We start from the raw sequence: 27,727 nt of genomic DNA on the forward strand, positions 1-27,727 counted from the left end.
TTTTTTGACGGAGTCTTGCTCTGTCACCCAGGCTGGATGGAGTGCAGTGGCGTGATCTCAGCTCACTGCAAGTTCTGCCTCCTGGGTTCACGCCATTCTCCTGCCTCAGCCTCCCGAGTAGCTGGGATTACAGGTGCCTGCTACCATGCCTGGCTAATTTTTTGTATTTTTAGTAGACACGTGGTTTCACCATGTTGGCTAGGTTGGTCTTGATCTCCTGACCTCGTGATCCGCCCACCTCGGCCTCCCAAAGTGCTAGGATTACAGGCATGAGCCACCGCGCCTGGCCCCAGTGCAGACATTATTTTACAATTTCTCCATTTCAGGGTGGCTGTGGAACTCCATGGCCTTCTGCTAATAAATGCCCTGGGCCCCTTTATACATTGATGACATGTATCTGTTCACTACTTCAACAATTTTTCATACCCTCAGATTTCTTCTTATTTTCCAGTCTGCCAAAACTTACTCTTTTAATGCAAATTACTCTAGTCTTAAGGTGGTTTATGGAATAATATATAATATGTTTGTATTCGTTAGTGTTCTGAAATTCAGCCTTAATTTCAGCTTCTTATTGCTAAGTATTCCAGAGAAGTTATGATGATCCAAGGAATTCAAGTTCTCTGATTCACAGTCAATGGGATTAAGCCTTTCCTCACAGCCTCTCATCTGATTCCCTTGCTGGAAAGTTCCAAGAAAAACACTCTATATTATTTCTCTTATTCTTCTGTTACTGCAGCTGAAAGTCAATTTTCTTTGTTTTTAAGTTTCTCTTATTTTCCTCTGTTGCAAAAGCCCTCCTTTAAAAAGATCCATATCCATACCCTGAAGAGAACAACTCTGGGAGCAGAATTAGAGCAGTCAACTGTTGTGGCCAGATGTCACCTGCTTAGGAGTCCCCAAAGTTTTTTTTGTTTTTTAAAATTATGAACAATAATTTTTTTTGTTTTTTAAAATTATAAACAATAATTTTTTTGTTTTTTAAAATTATAAACAATAATAGTGTCTTTAAATCTTATTCCATGAACGATGGCAAAACCCAGTGTCACTCTCAATGTCTCCAGACATTTCTTGGAAGATGCAAGTGAATACGAGGGAAGGGGAGCCACTGGGACTTCTATCGTGTGGAGTGGTCTCAAGCTCTGATTTTCTGCATCTATTGAATTCTTAGTTTTCTCTGCATGTCTGGGCTTCTGTCTGTGTTGACTGTTTTTCTCACTGCACTGTCCTGTTGGTTTTCATCCTGCTTCTTCACTACTCTGAAGTAGTACTAGTGCAATCTTGCATGTATAGCATACTTTAAAAATAAGATTAGAAGACTATTCTACAGAACCTACAAAGGCAGCACCAGGGATTTCCTACAGTATCTTCTGACATACGCACTCTAATTACTAATTTCGGACTTACACATAGGTATTAGATATTCCCTTTGTGACTACCTAGGAATTTTATGTTTAAAGAACAAAAAGATTCTTTGTTTCACTGTGGTCAGATGGGATTTTTATGCCCTCACTCCCTTTCCCAATTTGCAAGAAGAAAACGTGTATATTATGGTAATATACACTACTATCCAGTTATAGAAACCACACACACACACATACACACACACACACACACACACAATCTTTTCCCTCTCATTCTCTAATCATGTAACCTAAGGCATGTTTATATTATAGTATTAAGTATTGTTAACTTTACATCATATGATTTAAATCATAGAAGTTGCTAGACAGTAAGGAGAAGAGTAAACATCATTCACAGACTTTACCCTTCTTCTGAGAAGAGGTTGGTACATTTACAGTTGTATGCATGACAGTTGTAACATATAATGAAGAATTATGACCTTTTAGTCTTTATTTGGAGATTAAGTATGGCTTAAGGAGATGCATATGAGTGTGAGGTTGACAAGGGATGGCCTTTTGATGGTTAATTGTATGCATCATCTTGATTGAACCATAGGTGCCCAGATTTTTGGTTAAACTTTATTCTGAGTATGTCTATGAGGATGTGTCTGGATAAGGTTAACATTTACATTGGTAGACTGAATGGATGGCTTCATTTAATCTCTCATTCTTCTGTTACTGCAACTGAAAGTCAATTTTCTTTGTTTTTAAGTTTCTCTTATTTTTCTCTTTTGTTAAAGCTCTCCTTTAAAAAAAAATCCATATCCATCCTCTGGAGAGAACAATTCTGGGAGCAGAGTTAGTGCAGTCAACTGTTGTGGCCAGATGTCACCTGCTTAGGAGTCTCCAGATCCTCTAGTTTTCTTTTTTTTTTTTTAAATTATAAATAATAATAGTGTCTTTAAATCTTATTCCACGAATGGTGGTAAAACCCAGTGTCACTTTCAATGTCTCCAATAAGGGCCTAAGTAAAAGCAAAGCCTGAGCAAGAGAAAATTTGCTTTCTCTGCCTGTCTTTGAGCTGGGACACTGGACTTTTCCTATCTTCGGACTAAGACTTGAACTGGAATTTAAACTCTTGGTTCTGAGGCCTTTGGACTTAGACTGGAACTATACCATCAGCTCTCCTGGGTCTCCAGCTTTCAGATCTTGGGACTTCTCAGCCTTATAATCATGTGAGCCAATTCCTCATCTATCTATCTATCTATCTATCTATCTATCTATCTATCTATCTATCTATCTATCTATCTATCATCTATCTTCTATATGTCTGTCTGTATCTGTCTGTCTATCTATCTAATCCTCTTGGTTCTGTTTCTCTGGAGGACCCTGATTAATACACCACACTAGAAAGAACTGACTATGCCCCTTACTCTTGCTCCAACCTGTGCCTCTTGCTCTGTTTTGTTGATGGTAATGATGTCTCAGCCAGCTAATCTTTTAAGCTAGAGAAGATGGTTTATTCTTCATTTTCCTCAATTCTACACCTCTAGTTCCTGTCCTATCATGACAATTTTACTCTTGAGTTACCGTTTTAGTCTCTACTCTTCTATACATCCCTAGATCACTTAGTATCTCTTTCTTCACTATATCAAGACCTAATTGACTCCCTGCCTCCATCTTTCTTTCTCCAATTCATCCTCCACACTGCAGCCACAGTAATCTCTTTAAAACACCATTCAGTTATTTCCCACTTTAAAAGTCAAACGTGTTTCTAAGAAATTAGGAAAACATTAATTTTTAAAATTATGTGTATTTTTCCATGTGTACTATTTATGGGAGCCCACAGTCTTTCCTGATTGTGGTTATATTCAATGAGAAAAGGAGCACAGAAATTTAAGGTTATTAATCGATTTATCTTAAAATAGGTTATCTTGGATTATTCGAGTAAGTCCAGTGTAATAAAATGACTCCTTAAAACCAGATACAGGAGAGGGAGTCAGATTTGGGTTTGAGAAGACTTGACAAACTGTTACTGGGTTGAAGATGGAAGGGATCACATGAGAAGGAACGCAGGAGCAGTTCTCAGCTGACAGCCAGCAAGGAAATGGGAACCTCAGTCCTGCAGCCACAAGGATTGGATTCTTCTAACAATGGATGAACTTTGAAGAGGAGCCCAACCCCAGAACCACTGCCCTGGCCAGTCCTCTGATTTTAGCCATGTGATAGTCTGAACAAATAATTTAACCAAACTTTCCTGGGCTTCTGAACTGAGAGATAATAAGCTTGTTGTTTTAAGCAGCTACCTTTGTGGCAATTTGTTATGTAGCAGTAGGTAACTAACACAAGGAGATACGAGTAAGATTCCTGCCATTTTGAGCAATATTTGACTTTTTTTGTGCCTTAAAGACTCTATTACTCAGCTTAGACTACCTTCTAGCCAAACAGCTCCATGCATTCCTTGCCCTAATACGGGTTTTTCTTTTAGACCACAATCCAGTTGAATATTCAAATTCGAAGTAATCTACACCATGATTTATGGACCAGGCTCCATTCTCTAGAGACTCAAGATCTTGTGGATCCTAGATTCTCTACATCTGGCCAGTGCACAAAGGAAAAAAATATTGTAGAAATAATGCTGGCAATTTTAGGAGTCAAACTTTACATGATTAGGCTTGGAAGATTGAGGTAACTGATAGCTTTTGATAACACATGATTAGGCTTGGAAGATTGAGGTAACTGATAGCTTTTGATAACACAATTTCCTATGATGACAGAGGATGAAATTATGTATCATAAGGGTTGAGAAATTAGAATCAGTAAATGCAGGCATAAAGAAGGGAGCTGAAGTTTCACTCAATACAATACATTATGTCATATTTTCTATTATGACATCTGCATCTCTGTTCTTCCCTAATTTCTACTTTCCTATCTCTAGATATCTCTTAATCCCTCCCACTCCATCTGTCACATTCTGTATTCATTGCCACATTCTACCTCATTAACAATTGAACAAACTCAGTCCATATATCCTTAACATAGATATAAGGAGGGAGAGTAAATAAGAGGATTGGAAACAGCAAGACAGGGAAATGGGAGAAATTGTTGTTTCTTGCTGACTCTTTTGGTTCATGAACCCTTAGAGAGCCTTCACAGACTTCCCTGTGGTTGATTTTCTGAACTCCTATAATGCCAAAAGGGGGAGATGAAAAATACTAGCATCACACCAAAGTAGGGCCATTAGATATTAAGTTATAAGATGAAATCGTGATTATAAACCGAAGCCCTAACTTTGATGACAAGGAGTATACATGTGAATTATTTCTTCACATACATAAAGTGATGGTACAGTGTTAACATTTGGTTTGTTGTCATTTTATTTTAAGTAAGAACAAATTGAGTGCTCAGCATGCCCTTCATTTTTTTGTAAGCTAATTAGGTAGCAACCACAATTGAGTATGCAGGTTGGAGGTGACAATATTGTTTTTTCCTAATTTAATTCCATTAACAGGGGCAGTGAGGCACTTGGGTAGATTCTGCATGTTAGTCAGAGTCTTCAGATTGCTGTTGCTCTTTTGGATCACATGAAGTAGAAGTTACATTCACATCTTCTTTATATTTTGAGGAATTTGAGGAAGCTGAAGTGTTTGGCTGCACATCTTGTTCTGAATCTAGATGGGACAAATAGCCTATACACGTGTCTTGTACTGAGCTTTGGCCAGAAGAAGAATGAAAATCTGGCTTCACGTTTTCTGATTGCAGGTCTCCTGAGGCTTGCCCTGTACATTTCATGTCCCCTGGTTTGATGTCTCTAGTATATATATCTCCTTTCTGTGTAACTCTGGATTGAAGGTCTTCTTGGTCTTTATCTTGACTGGCTTGACATTCTAGGTTATGTTGGGCTGTTGTGTGCTGGGTTTGGACTTCTCGATATAGAGCTATCTGCTTTAGGGCTTCTTTCTCTAATAGATCCTGTGTTTGCCAGGGCTGCATTTCAAATTGCCATTCTCTTGCTTTATAATCTTTGTTTCTCCAGCCTTGAGTTATCCATTCAGGGGATTCTTGGCCAAAAGATTGACAGTCTTGGGTTGTCCAGTCTGGAGACTTCCTTTGTGGGGATTGCCAGTATTGGTATTGCTGTATTTGGGATTCTGAATCTTGGCATAACAGTTTTGGCACTTTCTCCGCCTGAGCTTGCTGTCCTTCGGCTCGAACATTTTGGGATTGTCCTTTCAGGGATTTCTTCTCTTGGGTCTGCTGGTCTTTGGTTTGCTGATCCTGGATTTGCTTCTTTGAGGGTTGCTCCTCATCAGTCTGCTGGTCTTTAACTTGTCCATCTTTAGATTGTCCTTCTGGGTATTGTTCCCCTTTGGCTTGCTGATCTTCAGCTTGTTGATCTGGGAGTTGCTCTGTAGTTTGATTAAGTTGAACTTGCTTATCTATGGAGTGCCTCTTTGGGGATAGCCAGTCTTTGATTTGCTGGTCTAAGGATTTCCGCTTTGGAGATTGCCAGCCTTTGCTTTGCTGATCTAAGGAACGCCTCTTTGAGGATTTATGGCCTTTGGTTTGCATGTCTAAAGAATATCTCCTTAAGTATTGCAAGGCTTTGGTTTGCTGGTTTAAGGAATGCCGTCTTGAGGATTTTCCTCTATGGAGTTCCTCCTGAGATTTCCATTCTTTGGTCTCTTCCGTAACTTCTGATCTAATATCTTGATATGACATTTGTAAAATTTGCTGGTTTTGAGGTTCGGTGTTTTCTGGTTGAAGATCTGGGGGCTGCTGAAGTAGCTGTTGTATTTTAGGGAACTGCACAATATGGGGTGTTGAGGCTTCAGGTAATATGGCATGTGCTGATAGAGCTTGGGATAGCATATCTTGGGAAGGTGTGTCTTGGGGTGGCATGTTGTGGGATGATGTGTCTTGAGATAGCATATCTAGGGATTTCATGTCTTGGGATGTCATGTCAGGCAACAGCATATCTTGAGGTGGTGTGTCTTGGGATAGTATGCCTTGAGGGGGAAGGTCATTAGCTGTCAGATTATAAGACTGTTTGTCATGGGATGTTGTAGACCTAGATGGCATGGATTGTTCTGACAGGCCTTCTACTGGTAGAGCTTGGGATGGCAAGTCTTCAGGTGGTAGATCTTCGAGTTTTAGTATAGAATGGGATGGAAAAACTTGGAGTGACACAGCTTGGTCCTGTGGAAACTGGGTTTGCATTTGGGAAGGTTGTACAATAGCAGATTGTAGATCTTCATCTTTCATTTGTTTAAATGTAGAGTCTAGCTGAATGGGCGTATTTTCTGAGGGCTTTTCTTCTAATGTAGGAGGCAAAGGTTTTAGTTCAATTTCTTCCTCTGAAAATTTGGGAGATGGAAGGATACTTTGCTTTTGTTCATCTGGCACAAATTCCGTACCTTTATTACCTGGTTGGGAGACTAAAGGACTTCTAGAGAGTCTTAACTTGAAGAAAGCATAGCCTCCAAAGAAAACAGAGTGTGCATATGTTGTTGAATCATCACTGGAAAACTCTTCTTGAAGCACAAATTGTAATTGAGCATTTTCTTCTGCGGCAGGTTGTTCACTATTTTGAGTAACATCCGAAGGCAAGAAAAACAGAACCTATAAAACCAAGGATGAGGGTAATTAATATGACAGAATCATGTCTGATTTTTTTTCCAAGTTACTTTTCATCTCTGACTTAAGACAGTAGATAGGAAATAACATCTAAATGAGAAGGCAGAAAACAAATGCCAGCCCTGCCTTTACCATCAACTTATTGGTATTATTTTAGAAAAGTCATCACCTTTTAGTTTTTCAAATATTAAACAGAGGAATTTGATTAAGATTGCCTCAAAAATTCCTCCCATACTTAATATTATAAAGCTTCTGAGACATTTTATATCATCTAGTCAATATTCATATATTCATGCTTAATCTGTAATGGTTTATTGATCACCTAGATGAACTAAATGCTGGGAATCAAAGACAGTTATATGTGGGTTTTTCCCTTAAGGTGCTCACAATTATCTGTACATCAACATATAAATAGATAATAGTAATACAATTCAGCAAATGCAATAGATACTTAGTGCTTTATGGAAACATAGAAGACGACCTGATTCTGAGACAACCTGGAAATGCTTTACAGAAAAGGCAATATTTAATCTATATCTTAACAGCTGAGTAGGAATTACGCAGGCATAGACAGTAAGATGAAATAAGACAGGAGTCAGAATCCAGGTAGAAGCAGCAGTGGAATAGCGGGTACAAAAACACAAGATTGTGATACAGCATGGTGTGATGGCAGAGGGTAAACAGTTAGATATTGCTGATATTATTAGATGGCATGCTAGGCTAGGAAATTTGGACTTTCCTTTACAAATAAGAGAAAGCTATTGGAGTTTTTTAAACAGCTAAGTGACAGCATCTGATACAACCTGCAATGCTTTCCATTAGTTCTCATGTTATTATTATAATTTTTAGGAGGTTGTTACTGAAGCACAACCTACTGCTTTTTATTCTGACTCCATGAATTACACCTTTCTGAGGTAATTCATAGAGTCAGAATAGACTACTTGTTCTATTTGATGAAGTGGATCAGAACTCAGTGATTAAATGAATTAATTATGCTTACCTCGTTGGCTAATAGCAGGCCTAGATTGAGAATCTACACATTCTCTTACATAATACATTGTATTTCCCACTCTCCTAATTAGTTTTTCACACCTATATTTCATCTCTATTGAAGGACTATTTATGTGAGTATAAATGGTACTTTGGAAGAGATTTCTATATTTCTAAGAATCCTCAAACTTTTGTTTCATGTGAATTTTAATTTATTCTTTCATTTAAAAAGAGGTTTGGAAGAATGAATTATAGTTTCTCTGTTTATTCAAGCTCTCAAGTGCTATGATTTTAAATTTCCTCATCATTAATGAGAACTCAGTGATTACCAGATGCTAGACAAAGTTCCAAAGTCATCCCAAAGAATTGGTATGACATCCCTATAAAGTTATTATCCTTCTTTTAGAATTGAGGCAACTGAGGTTCAGAGATGTTAAATAACCAGACCAGTATTGTAGAGCTGTTTACCTAGGAAAGATTTAAACATTGTAGTTGAATCCAAGGTCCTGTGCTTTCCTCTCTGATCTATGCTTCTTGTATTAATAACCACCTATTTCCTACTTCAGGGTGGCTATGACTAAAGATCATGTGAAATAATACTTTCAAGCACAGAAACTGGCACAGAGAAATTTCTCTGTAAATGTAGAGTTCACTTTTCCTTTCCTTTTCTTGAGATCAAGGTACATATTTTATTATTTTTGAATCCCCTGTTGTACTTTGCACGTTACTATGCCATTAGTGGATTAAAGATCTGTATTCACTGAATTCAATTGAAAAGTAATTTAGTGTGAGTAACTTACTTTAATATTGTTTCTAAAGGGCTTAAAACAGGGTTTGTACTCTCCTCTAGTTGTATAGTATACAAATAATACAATAAAGGTGAAAGCATAAGATGAAAAATGACAAAAGCCAATACCCATTCATGATTTTTTAAAATCTGCATAACAGAGTAAATTTGCTCTGTAAAAAACCTACAAATAACATCATATTTAAGAGTGAAATGTTGAACATTTTCATCCTAAGATCAAGAACAAGGAAAGATTGACTATTTTCATCACTTATTTTAAACATTGTATTGGAGGCTACACAGTGTAATAGGGCAAGAAGAATGAGGCATAAAGTTTGGGAGTAAAAATGTCTTTATTAATATTTAAAATGGTTATCTACTAAGAAAATTCTAGGAACTCTATTAAAAAGAACTATGAGAACTAATAAGTTAGTTTAGAAAGGTCATAGTAGACCAGTATATAAAAATAAATTGCATTTCTATATGTAGGAATGAACATTTAAAAGTAAATTTAAAATACTATGTACAATATCAAGAAAAAATGAAATAATTACAGATAGGTTTAACAAAGTATGCATAAGACTTATACATTGAAAATAATAAAATAATGCTGAGTGAAATGAAATGAGATATAAGAAAATATTGACATGTTTCATGGACATGGATCAGAAGACTACATATTACTAGGAAGTAAATTGTTTATAAATTATCTATAGGTTCAGTACAATTCCAACCAATATCCCAGCAAGATTTTTGTAGGAATCAATAAACTAATTCTAAAACTTATATGGAAATTCATATGACCTAGAACAGCCAAAACAATTTTGAAAAAGAACAAAGTTGGAAGATTTACACTATCTGATTTCGAGAATTACTCTAGCACAATTTTAGTAGGGCAGAGGAGAAATCTCCATAGAGAATTGAAAAACAATAGAGAAAATCAATGAACCCAAATGTTGATTCTTTTAAAAGATCAACAAAATTGATAAACCTTTACATATACTGAAAAGCAAAAAGACAATAAAACAACTAAAACAAGACATAAAAGTGAGGACATTATTACTGACCTTATAGAGAGAAAAAGTATTGTAAAAGAATACTATAAAAAATTATATCCCAAAAAATTAGATACTGTATAAGAAATGGGCAAATTCCTTGCAACACACAAATTACCTAAAATGATTCAAGAAGAAATAGAAAATCTTGACAGATCCGTAACAAGTAAAAAGATTTGTAATCTAAAACTTCCCAACAAAGGAAACTTCTGGATCAGATGGCTTCACCAGTGAATTCCACCAAAATATAAAGAAAAAAAATATTATTCTCAAACTCTTCTGAGAACTTGAAGAGAAGGGAAAATTGCCCAACTCATTCTATGAGGCCACCATTACCTTGACACCAAAACCAGATAATTATGTCACAAGAAAAGAAAATTACAGATTAATATCCTTTATAAGTGTAGATATAAAAATTGCCAACAAAATATTTGAAAAGGATTATTCTATGATGAAGTGAAATTCATAAGCAAAATACAAGGATGGTACAATAAGAAAATCAACAAATGTAATACATCACATTAATATAATGTTGGAAAACCCACACACAATCGTCTCACTTGGAGTAGAAAAGGCATTTGATGAAATGCCTTTCATGAGAAAACCTCTCATAAAACTAGGAAGAGGTGGAAAATTCCTCAATATGTAAAGTTTATTTATAAAACACACACAGCTCATTTCATATTCAGTGGTGAAAGATTAAAAGCTTTCCCCCTAAGATCAGGAACTGTATAAGAATGCTTTCTTTCAGTGCTGCTATTCAATATTGTACTAAAAGCTCTAGCTAGAGCTATTAGAAAATAAAAGGAAATAAAATTCATCCAAATTAGAAAAGAAGAGATTAAGGCCGTCTCTATTTTCAGATGACATGATCTTCCTATATAGAAAATCCTCCCAAATCCACAAGAAAGTTACTAGACCTAATAAAGGAATTCAACAAGGTTCAAGATATAACAGCAACCCAAAAAAATCATTGTTGTTTCTGTATAACAGCAATAAACAATATAAAAAGAACATTTAAAAAGCAATTTCATTTATAATGCCACCTAAAATATACTTTAGAATAAATCTAATCAAGGGGATGAAAGACCTCTATGCTTAAAAAATACAAAACATTGCTGAAAGTAATTAAAGACCTAAATAAATGAAAAGACATCTTGTGTTCATGTATAACAAGATTTGAAATTGTTAAGATGTCAGTGCCGCTCAAAGAAATATACAGATTCAATACAATTTCTATCAAAATTCCAACAGTCTTTTTCCCAGAAATGGAAAAATGGATCCTCAAGTTCATATGGAATTTTAAGAGGCCCTGAATAGCCAAAACAACATTGAAAAAGAATAATAAACTTTGAGTGATTATACTTTCCAACTTTGAAACGTACTATGAAGCTACACTAATTAAAACAACATGGGGCCAGGCACGGTAGCTCATGCCTGTAATCCTAGCACTTTGCGAGGCCGAGACAGGTGGATCACCTGAGGTCAGGAGCTCGAGCCCAGCCTGGCCAATATGGTGAACCTTGTCTCTACTAAAAGTACAAAAAGTAGCCTGGCATGGTGGCATGCACCTATAGTCCCAGCTACTCGGGAGGCTGAGGCAGAAGAATTGCTTGAACCCAGGAGGCAGAGTTTGCAGTGACCTGAGATTTCACCACTGCACTCCAGCCTGAGTGACAGAGCAAGACTCCATCTTAAAAACAAAACAAAACAAAACAAAACTAAAAAACCAATATATTACCTGGCATAAGGGAAGATATATAGACCAATGGAATCATTCAGAAATAAATGCTCACATATATCACATATATAGTAAATCAGTTTTCAACATGGACACTAAGAATATTCAGTGGGGAAAGGAATCTTTTCAACATATGATGCTGGAATAACTGGGCATCCACATGCAAAATAATAAAGTTGAACCCTTACTTTATACCAAATACAAACATTAATTCAAAATCAATCAAACACTGAGCCTAAGAGCTAAAACTATACATTTCATGGAAAAAAATTGGAAGAAATCTTCATGACAATTTGGGAATAATTTCATGGATGTGACAAGAAAAGCACAGAAAACAACAACAAAATAATAGATTAATTATAGTTCATAAAAATAAAGAACTTTTGTGCATCAAAAGGTCGTCAAGAAAGTGCAAAGACAACCTACAGAATAGGAGAAAATATTTGCAAATCATTTATCTACTAAGGGACTAAGATCCAGAATATATAAAGAACTCTACAATTCAACAACAACCACAAAAAACCAGCCCAATTAAGAAACAGGCAATACCATAAAAAATATTTCTCCAAAGAAGATGTGTACATGGATGCTCAACATGAAATTGTTAGGTAAAAGCAAATCAAAAGCGTAAGATACCACTTCATACCCGCTAAGATGGCCATTATGTCAGGCTGGGTGCGGTGACTCATGCCTTTAATCCCAGCAGTTCGGAAGGCCAAGGTGGAAGGATGGCTTAAAGGCAGGAGTTCAAGACCAGCCCTGACAACATAGCAAGACCTTGTCTCTACAAAAATAAAAATTTATTTGGGTGTGGTGGCACATGCCTTTTGTCCCAGCTACTCAGGAGACTGAGACAGGAGGATCGCTTGAGCCCAGGAGTTTGAGGCTGTGGTGAGCTGTGATCTTGTGCCACTCTAGCCTAATTGACAGAGTCTTTGTATAAGAAAGAAAGAAAAAGAAAGAGAGAGAGAGAAAGAAAGAGAAAGAAAGAAAAGAAAGAAAGAGAAAGAAAGAAAGAAAAAGAAAGAAAGAAAGGAGGGAGGGAGGGAAAAAAGAAAAAGAAAGAAAGAAAAGAAAGAAGAAAGAAAGAAAAAGAAAGAAAGAAAGAAGGAAAGAAAGAGAAAGAAAAGAAAAGAAAAGAAAGAGGGCCATGATAAAAACAAATATGATCCAGCAATCCCATTACAGGGTATATATTCAAAGGAAATGAAGACAGTTGGAGAAACATCAGTGCTCCCATATTTATTGCAGTGCTATTCACAAGAGCCAAGATAAGGAATCCACCTAAATGCTTATCTACAGATAAATGAATAAAGAAAATGTAATATATGTATATTATACATATATTATATATTACATAGATAATGTATACACACACACAAACAGTGGAATACTATTCAGCCATAAACCAGAATGTAAGTCTGCCATTTGTGGCAACATGAATTAACCTGAGGACATTATATTAAGTGAAATAAGCCCAGCTGAGAAAGACAAACACTGCATGATCTCACTCAGATTTGGAATCTAAAAAAGTTGATTTCATAGAAGTGAAGACTAGAATAGTGGTTAGCAGAGGCTAGGGAAGGTAGGGAGGTTGGGAGGACCAGGAAAGATTGGTCAATGGGTGTAAAATTATAAACAGGAAGAATAAGTTCCCACTTACTATAGATAGTAAGAATAAGTTCTATACATAGTAGTGTGACATAGCAAGTAACAATGTAGTGTATATTTCCAGGAGGCTAGAAGAGAAAATTTTGAATGTTGTCACTACAAAGAAATGATCAATGTTTAAAGTGATGAATGTGGTAATTACCATAATTTGATCATTAGAAAATGTAACATGCATTGAAGCATCGCACTGCACCCCATATGTAGTACAATTACCATGTGTCAATCATAAATTGAAAATTGAAAATAATTGCTCTCCTTTTTCCCCTGTTGGTTGGTATTGATGGAGATGTGGAGAAATTGGAATCCTTGGACCCTACTGGTGGAAATGTAAGATGGTGCAACCAATGTGAAAAACAGTTTGGCATTTTCTCAAAACATTAAACATAGAACTTCCATATGACCCAGCAATTTCACTCTTAAATATATATCCTCTCTTAGGATATATATTCAATATCCTTAGAATTGAAAACAGGGACTTGAGGAGATATTTTTACACCTATGCTCATAACGGCGTTATTCACAATATGCAAAAGGCAGGAATTTCTGTGTCCATCAACAAATTAATGGCTAAGCAAAATGTGGTATATACACAAAATGGAATTTTATTTAGTCATAGAAGGAATGAAATTTTGATGTATACTACAACATGGATTAATCTTGAAAATATTATGCTTATTCAAATAAGCCAGTTAGAGAAGGACAAATATTGTAAGATTCCACTTATATGAGGTCTCTAGAAAAGGCAAATTCATAATATAGAAAGTAGGATAGAGGATACCAGGGGCAATTGGGAGGAGAATCAGGGAGTGATTGTTTTGTGGTACAGAGTTTGTGTTGGGGATGATGAAAAATTTTTGGGCATAGATAGTGGTGAGAGTTATACAACATTAATAATGTATTCAATGATTTGAACAAATGGCTAAAATGATAAATATTATGTCATATATATTTCACCACAATGCAGAAGAATTACTCTAAAGATACAGAAATTAAGAGAGTGTAGAATACGTGCAAGGATAGACATATTGGCCAGAGGAACAAAATAAAGTATCCAGAAGAGACCTAAAATAAGTAATAAGTAAATTGATTTTCAACAAAAATACCACAGTGCTGGAGGAAAGCATTGCATTTTCAACAAATGGCGTTATAACAACTGGATATCTCCATGAGGGGGGATGTGCATTAACTTCTAACCTTACCCTACATCTGTATGCAAAAGTTAAGTTAAAATGGACCATACATGTAAACAGAAAATCTGAAATGATAAAACTTTTGTAGGAAAAGATAGAAGAAAACCTTCATGACTTGGGGGTAGGGAAAACTTTGTTAAACAACACACAAAAAAACCATAACCATAAAAGCAAAAGTGATAAATGGAACTTCATCAAATTTAGTTTTTTGAAAGAAGCTATTGAAATGAAAAGGCAAATCACAGAGTGAAACAAATATTTGTAAGGGATTTGTATTAAGAATTAATTAGGCTGCTAAAAGGCCAATAAGAAGATATTCCAATAAAATACAGCTAAATATTTGAACAGACATCTCAAAAGAGGATACACAAATGGATAATAAACATATAGCAAGAGTCTCATCATCATTAGTCATCAGGGAAATGTAAATTAAAACTACAATGAGGTGCCACTACATCCGCACTAAAATAGCTAAATTATTGATAAAACTGACAGTTTCAAGTGTTCATGATGACATGGAGCAACTGTCCCTCTCACACATTGTTGATGAGAATGGAAAGCAATATAGCCACTTTGACAAACTGTTTGATATTTTCTTATAAAGTGAAACATCTGGTTACCATACGATCTCACAATCAAATCCTAGATGCAACACTCCAGGAGAAACAAAAATATGTCCACATAAACATATGAACTCAAATATTCTCAGTAACATATTGATAATAGTTCAGAAATTTAAACAATCTAAATACCCATCAAAAGGTAAATGGACCGGGACCAGTGCCACACACCTGTAATCCCAGAACTTTGGAAGATCATGGTGGGTGTATCACTTGAGCCAAGGAGTTTGAGACCAGCCTGGGCAACATGACAAAACCCTATTTCTACAAAAAAATACAAAAAAAAATTTAGCTGGAGGTGGTGGCGCATGCTTGCAGTCCCAGCTATTTGGGAGGCTGAGGTGGAAGTGTTGCTTGAGTCCAGGAGATTGAGGCTGCAGTGAGCCGAGATAGTACCACTGCATTCCAGCCTGGGTGACAGAGTGAGGTCTTGACTCAAAAAAAAAAAAGGTAAATTGATAAACAAATTGTGATGTACCCATACATAAAGGGAATGGATTCTTGATAGAGGCAACACCATATTTCTGTGTGGAAGAAGCCATAGAAGCCATATACAGAGAGTACTTACTTACGATTCCATGAGTATAAAATTTTGGAAAGTCAAAACCAATCCAGGTGATGAGGACATTGACTGCAAAGCGGTTCAGTGAAACTTTTGGGATGATAGGAATGCACTATACCTTGATTGTGATGGTAACTCAACATAGGTACATTTTGTTGTTTATAAATGATACTTCTATAAAGTTGATGTAAACAAAAAGAGAGAAATGAAAACTCCACGAATCACAAGGCCTGTACTGGTATTGGGGACTTAGCAGGCAGGCTCTGGAGACACACCACGAGAATCAGAATCCTGATGTTATGTGATACTGGAGAGGTTATTCAGCCTCTTTGTGCCTTACTTCCTTCATATGTAAAATAAAGATGTTATAGTTTTGTTAAGATTAAGTTGGTGCTCAGTGATTAAAACAGTGACTGACATAGTCAGAATTCTGTAAATATAAACTATAACAATTATTATAAATACTATGTAGTATCAGTATTAATAGTTTTTTTCCCTACCTCTTTTCTGGTGGTGGAACTGTGTCATACATCTTATGATCCAAGAATACACACCCCATGTCACAGTAACTTGGGATCCCATTAAGTCTGATATTACATATTTTTGGCAGGGACATAAAGAGCTATGTCTGAACAAAGATGACTGAGTATAAAGCAGATAGTACAAGAAGGGAAAGCATAGTTGTTTCAGAGGGTGGGGTGAGCTTCAATCTTAAGCTTGCACCTCTCTGACCTTCCTAAATTTAGATGTTTTACTTCAGCATCTGAGCTTGCTGCTCTTCCTGCTAATAAACCAGACATCATCGTGTGCAGTATCCCAACAGGAACAGGAACCTGTTCTCTTAATAATATTAAGAGACATCAGAACATACCTCATCTGACTGTGTCCAGCACTTGCTTCTAAAGGATGCAATAGTCACAGAGATGCTGAGCTCTGCTATGCTGATGATCAGTAAGACTGACAAAATTCCCTGCAAATAATGAGGAGAAATAAATGGCATTTGAAATGAGAGCGGTTATTTTAAATATGTAAGCTGAGAACCCCTTACACTGTATCACCAAGTATGGGAAAACCATATTTTGGATGGTTCTGTAGCCATCAGACATTGCACAAGTTTCATCTTATGTCTTTCTGATAAGGCAGGGATAACAAACTCCAATGTCCATGGGAGCTGGGCAACCATTGTGAACTAAACAAGGAGAGAGTAGAGAGTAATAGCATTCATAGGAGGCATCAATTCCAGCCAATTGTTGTCATGTAGGAACATGGATACCATAATGCCTATTTTGTTTGTTTTTCCCTAAAGAGCCAGATAGAACATACATACAGGCTGGATGTAGCCCACAGATTGCCATTTTGCCCATTTTGCTTTAAGGTAATGTTTAGATTGAGAAGTAACATGGTACCTTATGGTGCCTCAAAAGTTTAAACTATGAAGACAGAAAGACCTGGGTTAAAGTGGATCCAAGGTCGGGCCGGGCGCGGTGGCTCATGCCTGTAATCCCAGCACTTTGGGAGGCCAAGGCAGGCAGATTAACTGAGGTTGGGAGTTTGTGACCAGCCTGACAAACATGGAGAAACCCCGTCTCTACTAAAAATACAAAAGTAGCTGGACCTGGTGGTGCATGCCTGTGATCCCAGCTACTCGAGAGGCCGAGGCAGGAGAATTGCTTGAACCTAGTGTATTTCTGAATCTTAGTTTCCCTGCAGTATACCAAAAATCTTAGATATTCAATATGTGTTGGTAAAATTGAAATGTATGAAGACCCCATTGTATGCAATTTACTCACTTTCTCCATTGAACAAGATATACCTGGTCTTGGATTTTGTGGAACTTACATCATGGTAAGGGAGGCAGACAATAAGAAGTAATTAGGTAATTATTTACCTAACTAAATTGTGATAAATGCTGTGAAGAAGGATTGCGAGCAATGCACCACTATAATGGGGATCTATGCAGATATGAGCAGAGAGGTGTGGTCAGGAAGAACTTCCTTAAAGAAGTGATATTTCAGTTGAGATTTAAGTATGAGGATGAGTTAATTGTATAACTGGCCTGGTGACCCTTCAAAGCAGGAAGAAGCTGATCCTATGATCATCTTAGGGCCATGAATACTTGACACATTAAGGGATTCTACGAAGTGGCCGGAGTGTGGAGTGAGAAGAATGAAGTCCTGGAATAATGTCAGAAAGGTAGATAGGATAGGTGTTACAGGGTTGGGTAAGGCCCTTAAGATATGGGCCTTAATCATCAGACGTTTTACAGGAAGCCATTAAGTAATTGCTCAGATTTACATTTTTAAATGATTACTCTGGCCACAGTATAGAAAATAGATTGGTCTTTAGGACAGGGGTCAGCCCAAGAGACATCTAAAGCCCACTGTTTTGGCTCTTTTAGCTTATGATGTTTGGGTTACAGCAAGAAATTGTTAAGTTATATAAGTGAGAACCAGGAAGAGACTGTTCATGGTTCTGTATGCAGGTAACTAATCTTGCAATATCCATCCATGGAGAGTAGGAAATAGCAGAATTTCCTATATCTGGAGATTTAACCCTTTCTGTATATACAAGTTCTTCCTTGTATATACCAACATAACAAACAGTAGTAGGCTCCTGTCCATTCGGCAATGGCCAAGAATTATAATGTTGTTTCATGTTCTTGGCCCAGTTAGAACAGGGTTTTATTGCTTATGTTGTTTTCTGGCTTTCTTTAGTAATCTCTCAGAAGTCTAATTTTAGAATTTATCTCAGAACACATGAGAGGGTCCCTAGGACCATCTCACTGAGTGACTGTGAGGATTAAATAAACTCTTGTATTCAGGAGCTAGCTTCTCATTTCTTATTTACTGAGGAAGACCATTTTCTGTGATTCCACTTTATTTCCCTTCAGCAGATTCAAATAGTCTTCAAATTGTAGAACCCAAGCCTCAAGATATAGCTGATAGGAATAAAATAAAACCCCAGGACTTGCTTAGGGAACTAGAGAGAAAGGCCTATTGGAGTCACTGACATGCTTAAAAATAATGTCATTGATTAGTTGTTAGATAAACACTTTAAATTGTACAGACAATTACATTTCCTGGTAAAAGATCTCTCATCTGCTTTAATGAATAAAATTGCTACAATTATGTGAAATAATGTATGTCTTAAGCTTATAAAAATCCTTACTTTATTAAACGACTTCTAAATACCTTCCCCCACTGTATTTTGATCTTAGTGTTATTGAGCAAACTTTTAGATCATTTTGTTCATTAATGCTGAAACAGTAATATTTAATTAAATCTGTGTCCATAATAATTGTATTAGCTAAACCTATTAACTATTTAACTGTGCAAGGTACTGTTTTAATTTAAGCAATCCTCACAACAACCCATGAGGTAAGCATTCTTATTATGTTCATTTTCCACTTGAGGAAAACCAAGTCTTAAAGGGAATACAATATTAGGCCAAGGTGACAAACTTATGCGAACAGGATTCAAGTCCAGAAAATATCGCTCCTTAATCATTGCAACAATAACCCCACAGTACCTTTCTCAACCATCAGTTCAAATGCTCACACAACTTCAGTTAATAAAATAAAAATCAATGAATCTTTACATCATGGACACAGTTCACATAAGATTTCAGAGATTCATCATGCAAAATAAGACCACTTACAATGAAAAGAGTTCTACCCAAAACACATATTTCTTCAGCAGAAGACGTCTGGCAGTACTTGTCTTGATGTCTATAGCTGAAAATGATTAAAGTAATCCCAGTTATCGCAACCAAGGAACTGATAACATTCATGCTCGTGACACCTTGACCCTGAAAGACAATTAAAAAATAATAAAATAAACAAAATCGAAACCAAAGCAAAAATACCTTGTAAGAAATTCTTAATGCTTTTATCTTTCCAGATACTTCTCAGGGAAGAGTTGTTCCATCAGGTCAGTATGATTGGAAGGCTTAATAAACTAAATTCTGACTCATTAAAGTCAGAAGACAAACCAAGTTTTAGAATGGGCCAAGGATGCTCTATGGCTAATGCTAAAGAAAATGTTCATTTCATTCCATTTTATCTCGTTTTATCCCCACCATCTTTCATAATCTGGAAGCAGTACAATGTGTTAGCAAATATATTTGCTTGGAAATGAAACCTCATTTCAAGTCCAAGTTTCATTGGGACCTTATGCAAGCAACCGAATCTCTTGGAATCTCAATTTCTGCCTTTAAAAATGTGAATGTGTCACCTTTTAGGGTAGTACCCATTTATTCATTTATTTCATAAATATTTAATGTGCACCAGATACGTGTGAGTACTGCATTAGGCCCTGGAGACACAAAAATGAACAAAAGAGGTGACATCCTGCAATCACGCAGTTTACAGTCATTCCCTGGGAGAATTCAAGCGATAATCAACAGAATCATGAACATTTAAAGATGTTAACCTATTTGAACTGGAGTTTAAAGGTGTTCTTTCTTGAACTCAGTGTTCCAATAAGAATATTTCACATTGCCCCACCCAATTCCTTTTATTCATTCCTATTTTTTGTGGGAGAGGGAGTGGCAGGTGGGTGGGGTATGTATATCTGAGTTCCTTTAAAGGAAAGGGATCATCCGATTTTTTCCTTCCTACCCACTCCCAGGACTGATATCACTCTTTTAAAGGAAAAATAAAGAAAAGCTTCCCCTTTCCATTCATCAGGTATTTGCTGTATCTTCATTGATTGTCTTATGACTACTGTGGTGGAAAATACAATGATGCATTTACACAGCCAGTCCTTTCTGGAACAGTTTGTGGCTTGATGTGGCAAACCTCAAAAGTGTACTTGTGACTTAATATTTACCTCAGTCCCAGGTTTTTAATTGCAAATAGGCACTTTGGCAGAAAAATGCACAGGAACATATAGATAGGCCATCTCTCTCTTGGTCTTTAGTGCCCTTGTTTTCTCAAGACTCTATTTTGGCTCCCATAGGACATTTTACAGACTAAGATCTCTAGACAATCAATCCCTCATGTGTATTGGGCTTTACAAAGAACATGCCCAGCCTAGTCTCTTCTGATTCTCATTATGCTTTTGTGATGTAGGAAGGACACTTGTTGTTATCCCCATTTTATACATAAATGGACTTCAGGAAGTAAGTGACTGTGAGCAATCACTTTCATGGTTTGTGAAAGGGCTGTAATGAAAAGTCAGGTGTTCTGATGCCTGGATCAGCATCCTGCCCCCATAATTCCTGCCCATCTCCATCTGCATAGCTCTCAGTGAGTCAGGAGTAGGTTTTCCTTACCCATAGTCTATTTCTCAGCTCTGGAAGGAAGTCAATACAGGGAGAACACTATTTGGGGCTTCATCCGCATTGTCTACTTGTGTTTCCATAAGCAGGGGTGGAAACATTTATTCCCCCTCCCCTCAGAATGTCTCTATGGCTTGTAACTATCCCTAGAGGAAATTGGCAGAGGACCATAAGAACAGAGTTAAACTGACTTTCAGAGAGGCCCACATCCCCAGGACCTTAAACGAGATCAGAGTGGTTAGAAAGGAGTATGAACATTTAAGCATCATCATGCCTTTTATAAGTAATGTCTCATTGAACCCTCAAAATAACCCTTGGAAGTAGGTACTTTTCCCTTCAGGTTAACACAGAAGTGAGTGGTAGCCTTGGTTCAATCCTAGAACAATCCAGCATCGATGCCCAAACTCTTTTTTCCAGACCTTGGACAGGCTCTTAAAGAAAAGCCTCGGTTGGTATTGGAGATAGGGCTAGGATTGGGAGGAAGAATTACTGAGATCTTAGGATTGGGTTTGGTTAGAGCAAGGTTTCTCAACCTTGGTACTATAAACATTTTTCGTTGTCTAATTTTTGTGTTGTGGGGAGGCTGCCCTGTGCATTTTAGATGCTTAGAAATGTCCCTGGCCTCTACTCACTTGTTGCCAATAACACCAATTGTAATGACCAAAAATGTCTTCAGAAGTTGTCCAATATTTCTGGGTCCTGGGAGTGCAGGGCAGGGAATTACCCCTAATTACAAACAATGAATTACAGGGGTACAGAATGGTTTCCAATAAACAACTCTTTTAGTTTACTTGACCAGGGAAATGGGAACCAGTGTAAGAATGTCTGTGGGGCAAAGAGTGGCACTGGCAAATAGGGATGATCTGAACTGCAACTTTGACATGTACAGATTTTCCTGACAGTTAACTTTACTAAAGGCTTTATACATAAAGATGATAGAAAACAATAGAAGATTTTAAAATTTATGTAGTTTAAGTGACTTACCAGAATTTTTGACTTCGTATCGGTTACTGTGTAATATCCTGTAAGAATAAACTGTTAAGAAGACAAGAGACAAAAGTTAACAGGTGATGTGTTTGACCACCTTGCAATATAATTTCTCTTGGATTCACAAAATATCTGTGAATCTCCAAGACCATCCAATTTTTCCACCTGAGCATCAGGGAGTAGGGAAGGTAGGCATAGGTAGGGTAGGAAGAAACTCGGCTGAATTCACTTAGCACTGAACAAGCACTCTCTGCCAGGGTCAGCTGGGACAAGCAGGCTCCTCTAAGATCCAGAGGACACCACCCAGATGTTTGGTCCAACTGGGGCTCCAAAAAAAGATTCCTGAGCTCTGGGTCTTGAAGAGAAGAGGAGGAACTGTGCCTGTTCTGAGCAGGTGAAGGGAGACTTTCTCAAGGAAGACCCCTCTAAAGGCTGATACGGGGACTGATACCTAGTGTAGTTATCAGAGTCCCTCATTTCCCATGATTGTAGAGCCTAGTGCCACCTCAGGAAAATGAGAACTCTGTCACTCCATGTGGAGCCCCTTACTTTTTTTAATGTTCTGAGGATGGGAACCTTCCCTGTGGGAACTGACTTGGACCTTGGGGACATCTGGGTCTTAGAGTCCAAGAATCTGCAGCTGACTTGCGGAGATCAGAAAGGTACCTTTGATACCTCCCTCCACTTCACTCCCCACATTGGATTGCCAAGTCCTGTCACTTCTACCTCCAAGTCACTCTCAAGGCTTTCCATCTTTAGCTCCATTGCCGCCAAGCTAGTTCAGGGAAACTCCTTCCTCATCCACGTGATTGCAGCCTCCTCTCATTGGATTCTCCTAAGTTTACTGTTATAATTGAATTAATTTCTCACTCGAGAAACACAATGATACTTCAACAAGTCTTCAAATGTCTCTATCCTCTTTAAAAATTTTCAGTGGATTTCCCATGCTTTCACATTGAAGTTCCATGTTCTTAACATGACTAAAGGGTTGGCACAACCTGGTTACACCCTACCTTTATAGCCTCATTTTGTGCCATCACGATAGATTTGTTGGTCTTCTTTTGGTTACTCTTTCCCACATCAAGCCCTTGGCTCATGCTTTATCTTTGCCAGGGATGCTTTTCTCCCACTTTGCCTAGTGAGCAGCTATGCAGAAAGCACTTCCCTGACCTCCGTGGTCAGGTGAGTCCTCTATTAAACCCTCACATGGCACCTGGAACTCTTCTCTTAGAACACTTGGCACAAATGTAGGAACAAATATTTGGGGTTACTTTTGACTTTTTCATGTTTAGTCTCCCAGTTAGATGACAAACTGTCTAAATCTAAGAACAATTCATCACTTCTCTCAGAGAGGAGCTGTTTTCCAGTATTCTCAGTCTCAGCACCTAGGATGCTATTGAAGACACGGTATGTGCTCAGTAAATATCCTTTAAGTGAAAAGTAGAGTTTTCAAAAGCAGCAGGCCAGAACCTCATTTTAACTCACACATGCAGATTACACAGAATCACCCTGGGACAATTCTGTTGTGAAATGAGAAAGTGAGGGGTTGGTCTGTTTGATTTTCTACAGTATGGCATGTACAGTTTGAAAATCATGTTGAATATTACATTATGTATATAGGGAAAATGAAAACACTGCTGGTTGTTTCTGAAATGCACATTATAGAAAAGGCATGGAATATTTCTCTTTATCAAAAGAGACTCTGGATTTTTAATAGTTAGAGATAGTGGCCTAATTTATTCATTATTTTACCTATTTGTTCATTGATTGATTGATTGACTCATTCATTCGTTCATGCACACTATGCCTCAAGCATGATTCTAGATTCTCAGAATATAACAACTAAAACAGATGATAATATTGCTGTCTTCTCAGGAGTGTATGTTACAGCAGGAGAAGCTATAATGAGTCTGTCCTTAACTATTATGGCACAAAATTAGGAATCCAGGCTGTGGAGAATGGATAGAAATAGCATTGTACTAAGAATAATATTTATGGCTATATGATTATCTAGAGGAGTGCCACTCATAAAATTGTCTCTGGGGCTAAGAAGGAGGATGAGCGATGATAATCTTAAAATTCTTTTAAAGCTTTCAGAGTCTGTGATTTCATGAGTGCTAGCTAGATATGTTTGGTTATTCTCTACTTTTGAGCTCAGTTTCCTTATTTGCAAAGGAGAAAGTAGGATATTTGTGCATCTAGTCTCCCGGGTTAGTAGTGAGGAGCAAATGTCTTACTATACACACAAGGGCTTTGGAAACTTTCAAGCAGCTGAGAGTAGTTATTACAATGATGATGGTAGTGCAATGACCAAATGGAGTTGCTGCTTTTGCCATGAAGGGAACTGCCTTTTTTGGTCTCCTGGAGGGCCGTGTCTATGGAATTCATTACCCTAGCACGTGAAGCAGTTCAAATCTATCTTTATAGCAATTTCTCCAAAGCTTCTAAAGTACTCACAATAAGTGCTCCCCAAAATGGATATCCCGTGAGGACAACAAGGGGAAATCTTTGGGAGAAACGGATGTAATTAAGTACAAACATAGTTCCAAGGCCCACAATGATTAGAGCAAGCAGGATCTGGGTAGCCTGTGAGGAGAGAAATGGGTACATGAGGTTACAAGTATCCAAGCCCCTGTGGGCTACCCCAGGTCCCTCAAGGTGTGCCTCCATGGCACACTTTTCCCTCCATCCAAATGCCTTCCTCTCTCATTTGTCAATCAGTCTCAGATTGTTAAGAGACTCAGTTCAATGTGTTTCCTTTTCACTTTGCTTGCCTGGGTCCTTCAACTTCAAATCCTTCACTTTTATTCTTTATTATTTTCTCTCCTCCCTGGGGTTACCAATTAATCTTATATCAGACAGATTTGAGTACGTGTCTGACTACCCCCAGACTATAAGCTTCTTGAGCACAGGGACTACAAACTATTCACCTTTACATTTTGTTTTTCTTCTGTCTCACCTGTTTCCTATTATTATCCTAACAGCCCCCACCCCCGCATTTTCCAGCATTCAGTATAGGCTTTTGGAATTGGGGCTCATCCCAGTTGTCTAAAAGTTTTAAAAGTCTGATGAGTGGAGAACCTGGGATGAGCTTGCATTTCACCTTCCGTTCATCCAAGGACCCAACTAGGGAGGAGAATAGCCCAGTGGGCCTATCAGCTTGCAGGAGTCTGCAGGGAAAAGAATAGCAGCAGTGGTTCTCAGGGCGCAACTTCTCTAGCAGTCTAGATTTTGTCCCCAGGCCACATCTCTGGGCTATGGCACCCCAAGTAATGATTTTTGCTGTTTGTACAAAGGATGGAGGCTGTGCATACAGCTCTCCCCTGGGTGCATTTGTGATGAAAAACGTTTTGTATGCCTTATCATTTGGTTCACTGTGGAGCTTTGAATATGGATTTTGAAGCACTCCCAGTTCCTTTAAGAGCACGAAGGGGAAGTCAAACCTCTGCACTTAAGGTTTCTTAGCTTCAAGGGAGGTTCCACCACACCCTGAAGTCACTTCCTCAATGAGATATTTTAAAAAGTTATACTAGTTTCTTGCTTCCCCCTCTGCTGGGATTCAAAGATCAGTACTAATTTCTCATGAAACGTGAAGGGGGAAAAGTAGAATTAACTCCCTCCCTGAAAATAATAGCACAGAGGTATCTCTGCAGACATACATGAATAAATGAGCTTCTTTCCTCCCCTTTGGGAGGATCTATTGATTGGAGAGGACTTACCCCCAAGACTCTTGGCTCTCCCTTCAGAAAATCCAGCAGAGAGCTATGAGGTCTGTAGGGAAATGCAGTCCATACAGTTTCATTTGGTTTTATAGTGATGACTTGAGTTGGCCTTTTTTCCTGGGATGGTGACTCCATGATTCAATGCAGAACTCTAGTAAGAGAAAGAGTGAGCAAACATTGCTGCCCAGATCATGGCCCAGCTCTCCACCAGAGTCACATGGAGCCTTTAGAGATGAGCCCTTAGTGATGACTCTACTCAGTAGTAGAACCTCAGAATCACAGTTGAGTCACAGAGTTTTAGAATTCTAGAGCATGCCCAGCCCCCCATCTTCCTGGTGAAAAGTACTGTATCCAGAAGATCTCCTCTCTTGTCAATTTGCTTACAAACATATGGTAAACACAGAAGAGATGGTATATACAAAACCAGTCCTTACACATATGTTCATGAGTTATAAAGGAACTAAAACTTATGGAATATTTCTTATGTTCCAGGAACTGTGTAGAAGGTGTTTTGTTTGTGTTGACATGCACTAACATTTATTCTCTTAACAGTTCTACAATGCTGAGACTGAGGAACAGCAAGGTTATGTCACCCAAAGGCATACGGGACGGGGGAAGGGGTAAACTCAACTTGCCCTGTCTCCAAAATCTATGTTTTCTAAACTCAACTGTGCTTCTGCCCTCCTTCCAAAGGAGTTTCTCACTTTTACTTGATGAATTTTCTCACTTACTGTTTAACCATATTCCTCTGTATTATAAAAATCAGTAGTTAACTTTGAATCTCAAGTTTTTTCCATCTTTATTGAGGTATATTTGACAAAAATTATATATATTTAGGGTGTGCTACATGTTTTGACATACATCGACATTCCAAAATGATTACCACAATCCAGCTAATTAACATATCCGTCATCTCACATAGTTATCTTTTTTCTTTTTCTGTAGTGAGAACATTTAAGAACATTGAACAATTCTTTGCATTTTCAAATTAAAAAACAATCAGTAGTAAAGATGCTATAGGACCAGATGGAGTTGCCCCTTTACAATAGATAATATTTTAGCTTTCATAAAGTTAAGTAAGACTAATGATAGTCAAATCCTTCCTGGTTTGAACTACACAAATACTAATTAAAACAACAGAAACTGCCTTTAGAAATTTTGCTTCCCATATTGATCCTTTTTATTCCTAAATTTGTTACAATTTTAACTATGAGATCATGAAGGCAAATTGTTTCATAAAACTAAAACCAATGTATACACATAATAACTTATTTCCTGGTTTGTAGGGACCATGGATAGCAGGGTGTCTCAAAATTAGCACTGATGGCATTTGGACTCAATAATTCTTTGTTGTAGAAAGTTATAAGATATATATTTTTTAAACTATGCTACTCTTCAAGTTTATTTAGGAAACCTCATATGCATAGAGAATGCAAAGTTAAACTGCAGCCACACTGGAATTTCCATAATTGCCCAAGAAATTGAGTTTAATGCAGCGGCCCACATAGAACATATTACACAAAGAACAGACAAGATAATTGCGGCAACGACTGGGAAGAAAGAATATGCCCATGTGGTACAAAGTGCAGGGGTGATGATCCGAATTACAAAATTGTGCTATAGATCAAAATAGAGGTAATACCCAAACAAACAGACATTATTATTTTCAGTGTGAGCACTATTTGGCTCCAAGTTAGAAACAGAAAACATGCCACTCAGAGACAGATTATCTGTAACTTGTTAAGAAGACTAAGATGCCTTCATTGACTCCTTCCCTGAAATAATAGAAAAGAACATAGTTTATGTGCCGAGTAAATATTTATTTTATTTATTTATTTAAAATAAATGAATTCAAAGACTATAGATAGTCCATTTTTATTTTTATGTATTTATTTTATTTATTTTGAGATGGAGTTTTGTTCTTATAGGCCAGGCTGGAGTGCAGTGGTGCAGTCTCTGCTCGCTGCAACCTCTGCCTCCCGGGTTCAAGTGACTCTTCTGCCTCAGCCTCTCGGGTAGCTGGAACTACAGGCACGCGCTGCCGTGCCCGGCTAATTTTTTGTATTTTTAATAGAGATGAGGTTTCACCTTGTTGACCAGGCTGGTCTCGAACTCCTGACCTCAGGTGATCTGCCCACCTCGGCC

The 27,727-nt window shown here is 37.5% G+C and overlaps 1 protein-coding gene across 1 annotated transcript; it reads right to left on the bottom strand.

Annotated features, from left to right (window-relative positions):
* Positions 1-4,631: 4,631 nt before the first annotated feature.
* Positions 4,632-26,338, bottom strand: MS4A14 (membrane-spanning 4-domains, subfamily A, member 14). The gene is given in 7 exon segments (XM_011974342.1): positions 4,632-5,455; positions 5,457-6,962; positions 16,465-16,563; positions 19,251-19,400; positions 21,858-21,908; positions 24,318-24,446; positions 25,580-26,338. Coding segments are annotated over 7 exon segments (2,145 nt in total). The 5' UTR covers positions 25,718-26,338; the 3' UTR covers positions 4,632-5,383.
* Positions 26,339-27,727: the final 1,389 nt, after the last annotated feature.

Source organism: Mandrillus leucophaeus, unplaced genomic scaffold (assembly GCF_000951045.1).
Source record: "Mandrillus leucophaeus isolate KB7577 unplaced genomic scaffold, Mleu.le_1.0 Scaffold1443, whole genome shotgun sequence".
Lineage (NCBI taxonomy): Eukaryota > Metazoa > Chordata > Mammalia > Primates > Cercopithecidae > Mandrillus > Mandrillus leucophaeus.